At 36.6% G+C, this 16887-nt stretch overlaps 1 protein-coding gene across 8 annotated transcripts in view; it reads left to right on the plus strand.

Moving 5' to 3' along the window:
* ATP8A2 (ATPase phospholipid transporting 8A2) overlaps positions 1-16887 on the plus strand; it is a 702047-nt gene that overhangs the window by 657172 nt on the left and 27988 nt on the right. For 6 of the 8 annotated variants that reach the window (XM_031960776.1, XM_031960775.1, XM_031960778.1 and 3 more), the window contains 2 exons: positions 4733-4821; positions 12681-12785. In XM_031960776.1, the coding sequence (XP_031816636.1) occupies positions 4733-4821; positions 12681-12785 (194 nt within the window). Of the gene's footprint in view, positions 1-4732; positions 4822-12680; positions 12786-13241; positions 13673-16887 lie in introns of those variants that run through there. The other 2 variants (XM_031960774.1, XM_031960773.1) reach the window with 2 other exon arrangements.

The following is a 16887-nucleotide window of genomic DNA, read 5'->3' on the forward strand; positions in this document are numbered from 1 at the left end:
TTTCTCACTCTCCCTCTCCAAAACAGCAAACAATCCAATATAGATTATACATGTACAATCATGTTAAACATATTTACATATTTAAAAATCAAAACAAAAGAGAAAAAAACAAACCAAAAACGTGAAAGTAGTATGTCTATCATATTCAGTCTCTCCATAGTTCTTTCTCTGGATGAGGATGACATTTTCCATCCCAAGTCTGTTGAAATTGTCTTGGATCACTATATTGCTAAAAAGAGTTAAGTCCATCACAATTGATCATCACATCACATTCATACAATGTTCTCCTAGTTCTGCTCATGTCACTCAACATCAGTTCATGTAAGTCTTACCAGAATTTTCTATAATCAGTATCCTCATCATTTCTTATAGAGCAACACTATTCCATTACATTCATATACCACAACTTATTCAGTAATTCCTCAATTGATGGGTATCCCCTTAATTTCCAGTCCCTTGCCACCACAAAAAGAGGTGCTATATTTTTACACATATGGCTCTTTTTCCCCTCTTTTATGATTCCTTTGGTATATAGACCCAGGAAATAAAACAGAAGAGGTTGTATTCATAGCTCTGGCTGGTGAGAGAGTTTTTAATGAAATAAGAAATAGATGAAATCATCAGAAAATCATAGGCTTATAGTTCACAAGCTAAAAATGGCCATTTAGTCCTTTGCTTCATAGGTAAAGCAGCTGAGATTCTACAAGTATCTCTATATAAGACTACATAAGAGGTAGAATTTGAACCCTGGTTCTCTGGTTCCAGACTCGGAGTCTTTTCTACTCTACCACCCTGATGAAATAGATCTTTTCAGTAGCATGAAATTGGAAAGCCTTTGCTTTCAAAAACAAAGCAGTTAGACTAAGAAAGGAAGCTGTTGATTGGAGGTGGGGGGAATCTTTTGTATTGCATATCTCTGATGAAGCTTTGATAATGCTAATTAATACTTATATAACACTTTAAGGATTGCAAAGCATATGACACATAGTATTTCATTTGATTGATCATCATAACGACCGTATGAGGAAGTTACTATTAGAATTCACAGCTTATAAATAAAAAAACTGGAACTGGAACTGAGAGACGTTCAGTGATTTGCCCAGTATCACACATAATAATATCTGAAGCATCACTGGAGCTCAGGTCTTCCCGCTTCCAGCTCCAGTTCTCAGTCTGCTATACTACCTATACCCAAGATGGATAGAAAATTAACATAAATGTATGTGCCTATAACAAGAGGTATATATTATGTATTAAGTGTATATGTATACATAAATATATATGTATGTATATATTATATATAGTTGTTAATAGTCTTTTTGAGAACTGTTTCTTCATATTCTTTGATAGTTTTTTAATTTTCCCTGTGGAGAAATGGTCAAAGAAACAGTTCTCAAAAGAATATTTATGAATTATTAATAGTTATACAAAAGATGGTTCTAAACAAACCAATAATAAAAGAAACACAAGTCACACAACTCACATCCCAGCAAATTGACAGTGGTGACAAGAGTTGGAACAATCACTGTTGGAGGGACAGACATACTGATACATAGTTGCTAGAGCTGTGAACTGATTGTTCTGAAAGGTAATTTGAAATTATGCTAATAAAATAACTAAAATGTCCACACTCTTTGACCAACTAATCTGCTGCTATACTAGACCTTAAAGACATCAGAAGAAAAGGTTCTTTATACACTAAAATATTCTTAGCACTTTTAATAGAAGCAAAGAGCTGAAAACAAAGCATATACTGACTGATTGGTGATTTGTGCATATAATTCAATATTACTGTATTGCAAGAAATTATGAATATGGGGCAGCTAGATGGTACAATGGATAGAGCAGTGGCCTTGGAATCAGGGAGATCTAGGTTCAAATCTGGCCTCAGACATTTAACACATATTATGTGATCCAGGACAAGTCACTTAACTCAAATTGCCTCGCCAAAAAAAAAAAAAAAATTATAAATATGAAGAAAACAGAGAAATTTAGCAAGACATTTTAAATGATTCAGAATGAAGTAAGCAGAATTACAACCACAGTGTAAATTATTATAATAATCTGAATGAGAAAACTAAAAATATGAAACTGAATGCTTTATAATTATAATTACTAAAGTACTACTTGAAGTACTTTAAGGGAAGTATGAAAGAGATGAAGGGAAGGGATGAAAAAAAATTTGCCTCCCCCCTTCTTGGCACAAAATGAGAGGCTTTAGGTGTAGAATGTTGTATTATTCTGTCAAGACTCAATCATTGTATTGGTAAGGGGTTTTAAAGATCTTTTTTTTTGTTGTTGTTGTTGTTACAAGGCATGGCTCATTCTGGGAGGGCAAGGGGCAATGTATTCAGAAATGAAGGGAACATTAAAACCAAAAAACATCTATCAAAATTTTTAAGGGAAAAAAAAAACAAACAAACTGAGGCAACTCTTGTAGGTAAGAAGATGTCAGAAGTATCCATTAGGCAAGTGTAGATTGCACAATTAAGATTAAGTCTCCACACAGTACACTTGATTTATTTAGCCCTAGCTCTCAGACACATTTACATTTTTCACTCACAAAGTGAAAATATAGTAATGAAGTACCAGCTCTGCCATTGAATTCTATATCCCATGCCACTGTGCTGACTTTCTTATGAACACTAATGGGATCAATAGACATAAGAATAAAGAGAAATGAAGATTATGCCCTATTAGTATCATGCCTGGAAGAACTCAAAGGATGGTGCCTTCCTTGTGTGCTACTGGACCTGGTTTCCATTTTCACCCTCTGGGAATTGGCAGTTTCCTAAAAGTAGTATACAAGGACTCATTCAGGAACCACATATTTAAGTTAGAGGAAGAGTGGTTTTCTAGTACAAACTGTTTAATTGCCACCTTGCTAGGATTCTTAAATAGGTCAGTAGCAGAATACTCTTGAACACATTTTCTAAAGTATGACTTTGATGTTCCTTTATCCCTGTTTAGAAAATTTAGATTTACATTTGGCAACACTGTAGGAAACTTGAATGGTAAAGAGAGTGCATGAGTGATTATAGGAAACTAGAAACTTAATATCTCCCTGCATTTTTGTATCTTGAAATACTTTAACATGCCCTGTATTTGGTTGTACTACAGAAGAAAAAAAAACCACATTATCTGTCATTCTACAAACACTACAGAGGTTTGAACTCTCTAAATGATAGCAACATCTGGGAACACCTGCTGCTTAACCAAGCCCTACCAAAGTTTATTATTACTAAATATATCTGAACTCTGACGCAGCTATCCTAAATTACTCACCATGTCCCTTTTCCTAAAATAAAGTGAGAAAGTGATAAGCAAAAGGAACTTTATTGAGACAGAAAATATTCAGGATGCGAGAATTCAGGAATAACTCTTGAGCTTCAGTAATTCCAAGTAAGGCTCCAGCACATTCATAGAAGGGAGAAGAGGAGAGTTTATAATTGCTTATCACTGTCATTTTTTGACTAAATACATGTGGTAAAACCAAATGTTCCCAAAAGTATTTTCCCCTTCTAATAACCCAGAATTAAGTTCATAATATTACTTCTATATATAATGATAGAGTGTTGCATCCCTAAAATTAGTCTTGTCCTTTTTTTATTCACAAATAACCTAGCCAAAAGCCACAAAGGACAGAAGGATGATAAGAAGAGAAACAGTCCTTCACAACAATCCTTCACACATAATTTTCTGTACCCAGAAAATCTGGTTCCAACCTTCTGGTCAAAACAAGACTTCTTAAACTTGTTCCACTCGCAAACCCTTTTTGCCCAATAAATTTTTCTGCAACTGCAAGTATATATAATATATATTTATAATATTATATTGTTATTATTATAATATAATACATAAAATAGGCATACAAATCAAACATTTATGGATAATTTATCATAATTTCACAATCCTTTCCATTCTATCACATGACCCCATATGTGGTCCTGACTACAGTTTAAGAAGCTTTGCCATCATTTAAAATTCCCCCTTAGCAAGATTCATAAATTAGCCTCACCCTCACACTGTTCATCCCAACAGCTTCCTTCAAATTCCTTCCATTCTGCTACTGCTTTTATGCGGTCTCCAAGTCAGCCCACCACGCTTAGGTCAGTGTTAGGCCTTAAGTGCCAAGTGTTTTCAAATCCTAAATGGCTGTATCCATATTAGCTATTATTATCTCTGTTGTCATTAATTATCACTGATGAACAATTTAGAATATATTTCCTGGGATGGCAATTGTCTTATCCACTTTATATTATTGTCTAACATCTTCTAGAATGTCTGTTGACCTTCCTTTATAACTTAAACTTCACACACTGGCTATCCACTACTTTATTGTGCTTAGAATATGAATTATTTTCTGACACGTGTGCCTCAGGATTGTATTTACTAACAATCACAAATGTGAAGACCTCTATCTCTGTTCTGTTTCTGTGGCCCACAGGTGCCACCATTTAGAATCCTTCCTCTGTGATCACCAAGAAATTTCCCTCCCTGCTTCTTTACCAAGCCTATGGTCAACCATATTCTGTCTTACACTATTAATGTCACATAACAGGATATGGATTTTGGTTAAAAAAAATCCATATGAATATATCGATCTTGGGGACTACGTTTGCTTCCCTTGGAATTGGACATTACACTATTCTTTCTAGTTGTGAAAACAATCTCCGTTGACTGATCTAGGTAAAAGTATTGATACTAAGAATTGATTTCTTTTTCTTTGCAGGCAGGAATGGTATTAAAATGTGGATACTTCTGGCTGGGTTTGCTTCTGGTGCCCGGGGCCTGCTTACTTAAAGATTTGGCATGGACAGCGTAAGTTGAAAAGTGAAATAATATTGTAAATGTATTAATAATGATCATAATCTCTCTCTTAGTATCAGCATCATCATTCAGATTAAGCTAATAGTCTCATAAGAATGTTAAATGCACTGGAAATTCTTAGGAAACTTTCCATTTGAGGTTAGTTGATCTGTCTTGCCTGAATATATCTCAATAAGAATATATAGTGTTGTTATGAAAATCTCATTCTAAAAAAGAAACATAGCATCTGCAGACTTTTACTCCTTCACTTTCTTCATTCTCATTCTTTATCCTCAGGCCTCCAATTCCTTTCTCTTTTTACCTCACTCTCTACCCAGCTAAATTTGCAGTTACCAATACTCACAAGTCATTATTTTCTTTCTTAAGATGATAGCAAATAATGGTAGGTTTTGGGAGCTCAAATCTTTTATTTCTGCTTTCCAGGAGTCCTAACTAGGTAAGCAGTTATTCTAGGCATGGTTGGTTGTAAAACTCACTGAAAAATAAAAACAGAAAGCCCAAAACGGCAAAACTTGCCCAAATTTGCTTCTTTGGCCCAAGAGTAATATGATGCAGTCATTGTCTCCTGGAGAATAAAATAAAAGCCACCTCCTCCCAGGTGTGCTCTCAGATTTGCCTGCAAGGGTTGGCTAACTCCTAGTTCCCGGTATTGAATGAATAGCACTGGTTCCTTTGTTTGGGTTTTCTTTTTTAATGGTCTCAGTCAAGTAAGATTCGTCATCTTAAATCAGTCTCTTAAGACTCCCATTACAGACCCTGAATGTGGGGATTTCAACAGCAAAACATTTCCGCCATTTTAGAGAAAGAATGAGCGTTGATTACAGAGCTCACTAAACCAAAAGCCTCACTGTCTAATTTTCTGGATGTTTTCCTAATGGGCTTTAAACAAAAGTACCTCTATCACTAGTAAGCAAATAATATGTTCTCAAATTTTAAAAGGATTCTTCACTTTATCAAAAGGATTCATAGCAGGACTCCTTCAAATAACAATTCCCTGGATTCATTTAAGTATTGACTTACAGATACTCAAACACATGACCAAGGGTCAGGGGGAGGCGAAGAAACACAATGAAAAGTGTTTGGAACCCATCACAACTTATGATTAAAAGAAATAAAGACAAAGCATTTCCAAGATGATGATATGTGAGAGTGAGATAAATTATCCTATTTTTAAATTTTTGATTTGCACAGTGTCAGGAACACTTATCACATATTATGAAACAATGAAATTAGTTACAAAACATTGTAAATTATAGCCTTAATATATAAGCAAAAGAGTCAGAGAGAACAATTTTTGCTTTTTATATTATGGGTACCCAAGCTTCCCACAAATGCTTGGAAGTTTTCCTGAAGATAAAGATTTCCTAACCTGGCTACATTTAGGACAAAGCATAATTATGGGTGGGAGACCCAGAGGTAGAGTATTATGGCTTTAATCTGAGGCTTCCAAGAAAAGACATTGAGCTTCATTTTTGTCATTCCCTTCCTCCCACCTTCAATGGAATTTTTCTTGCCTGACAGTTAAGGATATATCTTTTGAAGAAGTTTTCATTTTGGCATTATCTTGACAACTGATGATACCTAATATGAAAAATATATAAAAAACCAAAATATTCTGTGTAAAATTGTCAGCAAGTCACTAATTTTTTTTTTTTTTTTTTAACTATTGAGGTGAATTAAGTACTTCTTTTCTTCTTGGGCTCTTAGTCTGAGTCCAGTTTTATAGAGACAATATATGGAGAGACAATGATTTAATGACCACTGCCACTGCCATATTCTCACTATGTTAAGTGCCAAAATATTTTCCATTGAATGGCACTCTGAATCCTCTGACATTTTAAGGGTAGTCAGAAAAGGCATAAAATGAATCTAACTGAGAGTTGAAGGGATTGCTATGTCCCTGTTTGCTCTTTTAGGAAATGGCCCCAGACTAGCACAATGTAATCACTGTCCACCAGGTTTTCCGTATGAAGCAAGAAAATCAAGTACAAGTTGCCTCCTTAACAGTATGCCCTCAGACTTTCCTGCATGCATGACTTCTTCCTGTTAATGAATGAGAGACTTTGGTTTTGGTGTAAAGTGGTCTCGATTGATTAAGATTTAATCATCTAGAATTAGTTTCCTAAAATTCTGTTGCTAAACCTCAGTTTTTGCCTAATGGGATTTCAACAAGAGTATTTCTACTTCCCCTTTCATTCTCCTCACCCCGCCACAACCTCCATGTTTAAGACAGAATGTGCAGAGATGAGAACGTTCACTAGACCAAAACCCTATACCCCACTGTCTGATTTTCTGGATTTTTTCCCCAATGTAAGTTTTAAACAGAAGGTCTTTATCACCATTGAGAAGCAAAGCAGGATTTTTTTTTTTTTTTTTTTGCCTCTGTCATTGTAAAATTAACACCATTTATATTTTAACTAGGAAATGACACAGCTTCCAACCTCACATATGGAAGAAGGAAAAGTACTTTTCCTTAGCAGGGACTTTGCCAGACAAAACTTGAGCTAGGACCAAGGACCTTGGAAAAAAGACACTTTAAGGGAACATGAAAAGGTCACTTTTGTGTTTGCACATGGCCTGTCTGTTTTTCAGCCAGACCTGTGCATCCACAGATGAACAATACAGAGGATATCACCTAATGCAGACGGTGCTGCCAGCAGTGGAGGAAGTTTGGCAGAGATTCTGCAAGTATTCTAGCACCCCTGGGGATGTAGATATCCAGTTTGGGATTGGCATCTTAGTCCCAAACTAAAATGTTTTGGCAAATTGAGTTCTACAGTTTTCTTTTGTTTGAAGAATCCACTATCATACAGACCACTTAGCTCATACCATGCTCCAGAGCTTCAACCCTGGGCTTTTGAAACATTTGCTGCTGAGTCAAGTAAATCTGGAATGTCTTCCCTCCTCTTCTGAGAAGAGGAAACATTATTAAATACTTGGCTCTGTTAGTGCCACATTGTTTAACTTTACTCTCAATTCCTAAATTTCTGTTTTGGAAACCATGCAGTATTTTTTCTTCTTGCTTACCATATTATTATGAATAGACAGTCACCCTGATGACTGAAAGTCCACCACCTTCCCAATTTTTGAACTTCATCATTTAGGAAAAATAATTATAAATTTACAGTTGAGATAAATCTTTTGTGACAAAGTATGTAATATGCCATTAGAGCAATACTTGTAAGATTTTGTTGGAAGGATTATTCCTTGCTTCCTAGATTGGACCAAGAACAGAGCAATTTCATTTTTGATAATGCCCCTTCATCCTAAAAAAGCTGGAAAATTCTGTCCTGTTTCAAAGATGAGTTTTTCTCAGCTGTTGCCAAGGGGCTTTGAGGTGGTTCTTTTACCCCAACTTCCTGGGTTCCTGCTGATTTTCTATCCAAATTATCTCCCCTTACCTGTGGCTAACCTAGCTTCTAAGGGTAAAAAGAGGCCACTAGAAGTAGGTGATACAGTGGCTAGAGTGCTTGACGTGCACTTAAAATACCAAATTCAAATCCAACTTTAGACACTTACTAGCTCTATGACCACTGTCTGCCAGTTTTCCCCAACTGTAAAGTATGAATAACAATACCAAATCCCAGAGTTATTGCGAGGAAAAAATAAGATATTTGTAAAGTGCTTTGTAAAGCATAAAGAGTTATATATAATGCTAGCTCTCATCATTATTACTATTATTATTATTATTACTTTTAATTTAAATTGCTTTGTCAGATAAATATGATCCCTAACTAAAAAAATATATATATATATATATATATATATTTGATTACAGAAGTATAAATCTTCAGTTTACATTCTTCCAAATTATTTGCCAATGATGGCTTTTTTATATAATCTCCCAAACTATCTACTTCTCAACATTGGAAAATTCATTATTTGTCTTAAAATCATCTATTGGAGCTTTTAAGGACAATGAACTCATTTGAAAGGATTTCTTTTTATTTTATTATATCTCCTTTGGGAATTTAGTTCTCATTTCCTAAATTTGCATTACATCCAACCGTTTTTGCTCTTGCCATAATCCCCTATAGATATAATTTTAAAATTAAAGCAACAGTTTAACCATAGAAATGACAAGTAAATTCTGAACCATATAATTAAGTTCTTCCTTTTAACTAGCATCTTTGTGCATGTGAGAGCACTTAGAAGATTTAACATTTCCTTTTGATCTGTACATCTGTACATCTCAAGAAAAAGAAACAGTTATTTGTGTGAAAGCAAGAAAAGAAACTAAGATAATGGAAAAACCATGGAAAATACAAAATTTCTAATATTTACATTTCTAAGGCAATTGAAAACTTAAAAAATTTAAAACCTGCCCACTGGTTAGAGGTGTTTCTAATACCTATTACAAATACAGAGGTTTGTACCAGAGTTCAATCCACTGCTGCTTAATCTATGTAATCTAGTTAGGGTCAAAGTAGCCCTAGTAAATCTTACTCCATTTAAAGCTTGTCTCAGACTGAGTCCTGATTCGTACTAATTCCTCAGTATGATACAGTGATAAATTTGCAAGTGCCTTTTGACATCTTAGTATGAGGTCTAATCTAGTTCACAAATATATATTACTAGACAAAGATTTTGTCCAATTTTAGAACATTTTTAAGAGGGTTGAGGAGTGAGATTTGAACAGGACTTTAAGTTAGGAGACTTAGAGTGATTTCATCTTGATTTTCACACTTATTAGGTATGTTACATTGAGCATGTCATTTAAAGTTGACTCGTGCATCAAATGAGCCTAATTAGATCCGTCTGCCTATTTTACAGCATTCTATATGATCAAAGAAGACATTAAAAATATGCAAATGAGTACTATACAAATAAACAGTTATTATCAATAATATGTCATCATGACTAATTCCACTCCATACTGAAGATAGTATTAATCTAGAGTCAATAATTCCCTACCACTAATGCTGATGTATTCTAAAATTTTTTCTCTAAGTCATTGTGGAATTCTGAACACATTCTGCCTTAGGAGCAATATTAATCTACAGTTACTAAGAAAAATAAAGGCAAAAGATATTTCTGTAGATTTGTAGTATTCTAGTCACCTTATAGGTTGGTTATAAGTGGCTTTTATGAACTAGTCTGAAAATCTAAACATCATTTATAACATCATTTCTTCAGGAAGAAATATACTCCGCAAAGTACACTGAATTAAGAGAGCACAGGCCTGGTGTGAAGAGGTGTCAGAAACACATTCAGGATGTGTGTAATTTAGAAATTGAGACTAGAGATGGACAATGGAGAATTTCCTCTTCTTAGAAAATCCCAGATTTACTTGATACAATAGCAAATGTGTAGTAATAGGGAAGCTAGAGAGGACAAGGAAGGCTCCATAACCCAGGAGACTGCTATGATCCAAACCTTGAACAACCCCCAAGACTTCGGTCATAGTGCCTTTGAACCCCCATTCTCAAAGGGGTGATGGAGACCAAAAAATACCTCCTTGCCAGTGCTTCAGCTCCCACCATCTCCCATGTGGTCAATAGGGATTATGGCTCAGAACCTCCAATTCTCAGTATCTGGGAAGAACCTGCCAGAAACAGTACAGGACAGCCAGTATTTGGGTGTACGAGATAGCTTGTGAGACTAATGTCCGTAAACTGGGGAAATAGTACCTGTACTTACCCTTTGAGTTAAGTGCAACTGGCCTGACTTGCAAATAATATCTTTCAAAAATGGGCATAATGAAAAGGAAATGCTCAAAATGATCGATGATATTAAGCCCTATTAAGTGGCCGTGTCACTCGGTGTTCTTCTGATTATCCCACTACCACACACATACTATTTAGTTTCCATAAATTTGCCATAGTTTTGCCTTTTAAGTCACAGTATTTTATGTGTAATGATAGTCTCACTGATATGATGGTATTTCCTTTATTTAAATATTACATGATAATCTTTTTATTGATATGTTAGTTACTCTGTGAATGGAAGAATAAACTATACAAACACACATCCGGTGCTTTTGGAGTACTCATTAGGTATAGATTAATATAGAGTATAAGAAGTTTGTGTTTTATCTTTCATTTAAATATTGGTATGTATACATATGCAATTAAGATTTGAAAAATCTTGGACACTTCATGACATTAAAAATAATGGGATCTGTATAGCTAAATTATGTCCCCATTAAAATTATATCTTATGGGGTTAGTTTTTAAATGTGTATATTAATGTATAGATAATTATATATATATCAATGCAGCAATTTATACATCAAGAAGATAAAAATTTCTTTTTATTTTCAAAGTATTAATAATTAAATTTGTGAATATTTTGTTATCACCTAAAAACTATAAACCATAGCTTTAGAAATGAAGACTGAAAGCCTTCTGCTCACTTTTGTTTGAATATAAAGATTTTACCATTGGTGAGTTAGATGAAACTGCTTACTTGTCTTCATTCTTTGGCCAGATATGCTAAGTCTTCTCTCTCCTACCTTTGAGTCCTATTCACTAGGCTCAGTTCCTATTCATGGGTTCAGATGAATCTATTTTGTGGTACAGCAAATGCACAAGTTTTTTTTTGGTTTTGTTTTTTTAATAAATAAAGGGTTTACCAAATTAGGAAACCTACGACATGTTGATAATATCTGAATTCTTTGCCATCTTACAGCTTTATTTTGCCTAGATCTTCCCAGAATGCTTCTGACTGTCTTCTTTTCCGTTTTCTTTGACTTGTTGTTTGCCAAGTGGTAATTTTCTAGGCCCAGAATGATTTGTCTCTCCACTTTGAAGAGATCCTGTGGTCAACAAATTGTGTGAAAATATTGACAAAGATTTTAGGATTTTTTTAAGTATATGGAAGTTATTATAAGAACAGTAATATGATTTGTCTTAAATCAAAACTATGGTGTTATAATATCTTCAAGGAGAAGAGGTAAGCCTGTTTCTTGAGAGAACAGCTCAGAAAATGTCTAGAATTCAAATGCAATATATATGTGTACATATATACATATATATGGTATTGTGGGGAAGGGGAGAAATTCTTAGGTGTATATTTATAAGAGAAGAAAGCCTGTGTATAAACTTTATTTTTGTGAGCACTATTAACATTCAACTCATTTCACAGGAGATAAGTCCATCATATAAGATAATGGTTAGCTAGAAAAAAAAATGGTGCGTGGGTATTTTGATACTGTCATTGCCTTCCAGGTTTGGGGTTAGTCTTCACTCCCTCAGCATGAGCTCTGCCAGGATAAACCTCCCTACCATGTTACAATTTGTGTAATAGCTGCCAGTGTAAAAGGCAGGAGAGCAATTCCTGGCACAGTTAAGCCCCCGGCACACACACGTTTCTTTCACAGCTTAGGTTCAGGGAAGGAAGCATTATCCACGAGTGACCGTTGGGATGAGGTTTGTAAGGACCAGGATGATACGCTCCTGGAATCAGGCTTCTAATCCTCTTCAATGAAAAGATCTTCCAGGACAGATTGGAAACTTGTCTTGCTTGACTTGCTGAGTATTCAGGGAATCATCAGGCCTTTGCTTGGAATGCCTGAGGGCTGGGCCAGTCCCATGATTTCCATGTTGAGTCTCCACAGCTCAACCCTAGATCATTAGGGTGTTCATACAAGAGTAAGTGCTGTGTGAAGTAGGTCAATAGTCATATTCTTCGTAGACCAGAAGCTAGCTCTGATCAGCAGAGTCCTGGTAAGGCTTCCCACTTTATATACCCTATATCTTGCATGGAGGCTTTGAGCACCTCGTTACATCCCAGGCCTTCCTGTGGCCACGGACGACTGTCTCTGTTCTGAGAGGGGACTAGGGGGCCTTTCTGTAGCTGTGTAAACCTCATGTGTTGTCTTCTCTTTTTGTCTTTCCCTTATGATACAGGGCCAAGCATACCTACAATAAAACTTTGCTGGAGCAGGTTCAGGAGTTGGAAACTAAGTCCAGAGAGCTGGGGAAAACTATGCTTCGTGATAGTAATGGAAAGAGGTGGGGCAATTCCATCCTAATTTTAAAAAAAAAGTATCAGTTCTCCCTACCCCTTTCCCCATCTCTCTCTCCCATGTCTCTCTCCATCTTCCCAGTTTTGAAAATAATCATGGTTTCCCCTCCCCTCCAGAAAAGCCTTTGCACCTCTGGGAATAAGCAGGTGTGAGGCTCTAGCCCCTGTCTCTGTGTGGCAGTGTGGAGCCCAGGCTCTCCTCACCACCAGGCCGGTCCTGGGGCAGGCTCTTTCTCCACGTCCTGGATTCGGTCTTGGGGCCTGTCAGCACCAGACTGAGCCCAGGGCGGACCTGGGAGAGGGTCCTTGTGACTTAGGCAGATGAGATCAGGCTCAGCTGCATCCCCCAGAGGACTGGAGAGCAGAAGCAGTCTATTTGGGTGTCTGGCCCAGGCGCCTCTGCTTGGGATTTATGCGCTATTTGGTTTCTTGCTAATGTACAGGGCTGCCAGTGCGGATTCCTCAGCGTGCTGATCTTCAAGGGCCATGCGCCTCCCTTGTTACCATGCCACTTGGAGTGGGCCTGAGCAGCTTATTAATTCTTTTTTTCCCGGTGGCAGCATGGTTGTCGCATGAGCTAGAGCTCCTCTCTGTGTGTACGTTTAAATGATTGCCCCTCCTCACCTCCTCTGCCTTCTGCACACCAGCAGGCCAGACATCTCCAAGAGTAGGGCATGCAAATGAGTCCTTGTTTACAGCATGGAATCATTCTGTGGCATGTGCAGTTGTGGTGATTAAATTAGATTTGACAAAAACGACAGATTAGCAAAGAGAAGAAAGCCTGGTGCCTGAGAAAAGTTTGCATCCTAATAGACAAGATCAACATTCTTTCAGTTTGGGATGTCTTTTTGGAAATAAAGGAATTATGCACATCCCTCGGTGAAAAGAGTTCTTTAATAATCGGACAAGCATTATTATTAAATACCTACTATGTGCTGGGTACTCTATTAAGCTCTGAGGTTAAAAAGACAAAAACCAAAGTAGTCTCTGCCCTCAGGGATCTTATAATCTAGTATCATAACTGATTCTTATGTCATCTCTTCTGATTGCAACAAAGTGCCCAAAAGCAAAAGTTCCACTGTTTCTTGATTTATTACCACAAAAGCAAAATAATAAACTGAATTTTAAGAAACCTTCTTTGTAACCTAAAAATAAGCTATTAATAAAGAATTGTTAATAAATTATATTTGTAATAAATTGCCCTTCCCACTCAAAAAAAGATCCCACAAAGAGATATAGGTTTTAGTGTTTGTTTGAGTGGATCATTTTGGAATTGTTTCAAGAACTTTATATATAAAAAACAACTGAGAACTATAAGAACATGTCATTGGATGATAAGATGGAAACCTACAAGGTACTTGTATTCTGTATTCATTGAGGTGTGAAATAAGAAATTTGAGAAGTTTGAATCACTCCCCAAAGTAAAGATTTTATCATTATAATGAAAAATTTCTTCACAAATCAGGGCAACATAATATACTGAGTTGATTAGAGAGAAAAATTCACATCTCAGTGTTTCACAAATGGAAGGACAAATGTTTGTAGCCATGCATAAGTTAAGATTAACAATAAATTATCAGTTGATCATTCATTAAATGGTCCACAGCAGAACACTAGCTATTGGAGAATGAGTTCTTCCTTTGCAGTTACAGATGTTGACATTTCTAGAGACTTTCTGGGCAGGGCTTTTCATTAGTTGCTATTTAAATTTTTGCCATTATCCTTCTTATGTATTAGGAATAGGGCCAGAGAAAAAGTGGTTTTTGAAAAGATAGAAAGAAAGTTAAATATCTTATAAGAATACAATAAAACGAGAAATATTTCAACTCTTTTCAGAGATGTTATTTTGGGAAATTTGAAGAGATTTCCATATTTATTTAGGACTTTTTTATGATAATGTTAGCAATACCTATCTGCTACTTGCAGTTTTGAAAAGAGATTTTTTTTTATTGCTGATAATTCCTTATTTAAAATTTTGAGGCAGATTGAAATACTGTTTGACTCTATCAGGAGGAAGTTGGAGGCTGCCTTGTATGCGCATCTGTCTAGACTTTGCTCACCTTCCTCATTCGTGTTTATATATTGTCTAGTCATAAAAACTTAACAACGTTGTCGCTCCTGATTTTTTTTTTCCTGGTATGTATTCAGTATTTTCACAGACTCCTATTTTCCTAAGTTCGGACTACAAGCTCTTTTATCTCTCTTTATCCAAACAGATCCCCCGCTCCCATAACTTGCATGAAGATGATGTAAGGAATCCCTCCCCCAACTCCACCTCCCAATGAGCTTGTTTTTCCCTCTCCTAATTGTTCCCAGATTTTCTGTGTGGTCCATCTGCAAATGAGAGCAACGGGGAAGTTCTGGAGTCTGGAGAGGTGCTGGCTTTACACATGTCGGAGCCTCCTGATTTGGGCCTCAGGATTGTTCCTTTTTTTTCCTTTGTGTGGAGGCCTGCTCCCTCACACCTGCCTCCATTGGTGCGCTTGGCCTGGCTGGGGGAAACAATATGGGGTGGGGGAGATGGCTTCTGCAACCATGACCATACACTAAGTTTAAAAATGGTCAGAAGCTGCATTCTGGTGCTGTAGCTCCCCTGCTGTCTCTCCTCAGACCTGCTGAGGGCCCCTGCTGGCCCCTCGGATACTCGTGTTTACCTAAATACTTTCTAAGAGAAAAGCCAGTAACCAGAGTCCGTTTGTATCTGATGAAAGGGTGGTGGAGGGGAGAAGGACGGTCTGTGGTGACCTTAGGCTTCCCAGGGCCTTCTCCCCGTTTGTGCAAAGCTGCGGCCAAGAGACATCATTAGAATTCTGGGGCTGCTGCTCACAGCTCTTAGATGGGGAAAGTGGAGGAAACCACTAGCCTAGAAGTAAAAAAGAAGAGCCTGGGCAATGAACACTTTCATTTTGCACAAGAATGGATGTCTTGGAGGCCAGTCCTTCTAAAAGGCCCAAGGTGGCCCTTGGGAGCAGGCACCCTGTCCTGGATGCTCAGAAAAGATCTCCCAAGGCACCTGAAAGTTCTTCTCTAAGAATTTCTCAGGAAATTCTGCCTCAAATAGGAAGGAAGGACATAAGGAGAAAGGAAGGAAGGAGGGAGGAAGAGGTAGGGAAGGGAAGGACAAGGGGAGGAAGGGAGGGAGGAAGGGATACAGAAAGGAAGGGAGGAAGAGAAGGAGGAAGATCTAGAAACCTCATGCTCTGTTTCCATTAATACATTTAAACAATAAGATTATCAAATTAACTATCATATTGAAATGTCACTATTGTTTAGCCTTAAGGGGTTGAAGAATGGGACTGAAAAAAGCAAAAGCAGAAGTAAATTAAAGTAAGGCAACTAACAGTAACTGCTAGCTGTCAAGGCCTGAATGGGATAAGTTTCAATTCCACACTTCTGAAAAATGGGAGATATAGCTCCTGCCCTCAAGAAACTTACATTCTATAGAGTAATATATGTACCCTGGGACAGAAGAAAGGAGTCCCATGAGAGCTCTGTGTTTTAGGTAGTTTGGAAGTACACAGAAAAGGAAAAGCAATTAGATCCATAGGCTTGAGTTCTGCTTGTCAAGATCAATGGTTTATTCATCCTAGTACCTAAGAATGTTTAGTTTGCTTATTAATGAGGTACTAGAAGTTTTAAAATAAGGGATAAGGAAGAAAAGCAGTGCTCATTTATTAAGCAAGATGATTTTTCCTTGCTTAAATATTTTCATTTAATTACATCCTTTTTTATTGGCAAACTGTGTTTTTCACAAACTGTCATATCCAGCAATTATCTTTTAAACAACAATGAAGCAGTAAGGCCTTCGTCTTATGTTGCACAGTAAGCATATGAATAACGTATAAAGTACGTTTTGTACAAAATCAAAAATAGGTTTCCTCTCTAACTTTTTTTGGGGGGGGACTAAATTTTTTATTTCCCTTTACTACAGAAGCATCTCATAGAGATTTCCCATTAAGGCTGGGGAGGAGGAGAAACGAATTCAGTTTAAAAATGATAACTTAAGTTTTAAAATTTTCTTTAAAGAGTGTGGCTTAATTAAGACACTTCATAAAATGATATTTTGGTCATTTTCAATAGTATTGAAAT

Source organism: Sarcophilus harrisii, chromosome 3, assembly GCF_902635505.1.
Source record: "Sarcophilus harrisii chromosome 3, mSarHar1.11, whole genome shotgun sequence".
Taxonomy (NCBI): Eukaryota; Metazoa; Chordata; class Mammalia; order Dasyuromorphia; family Dasyuridae; genus Sarcophilus; species Sarcophilus harrisii.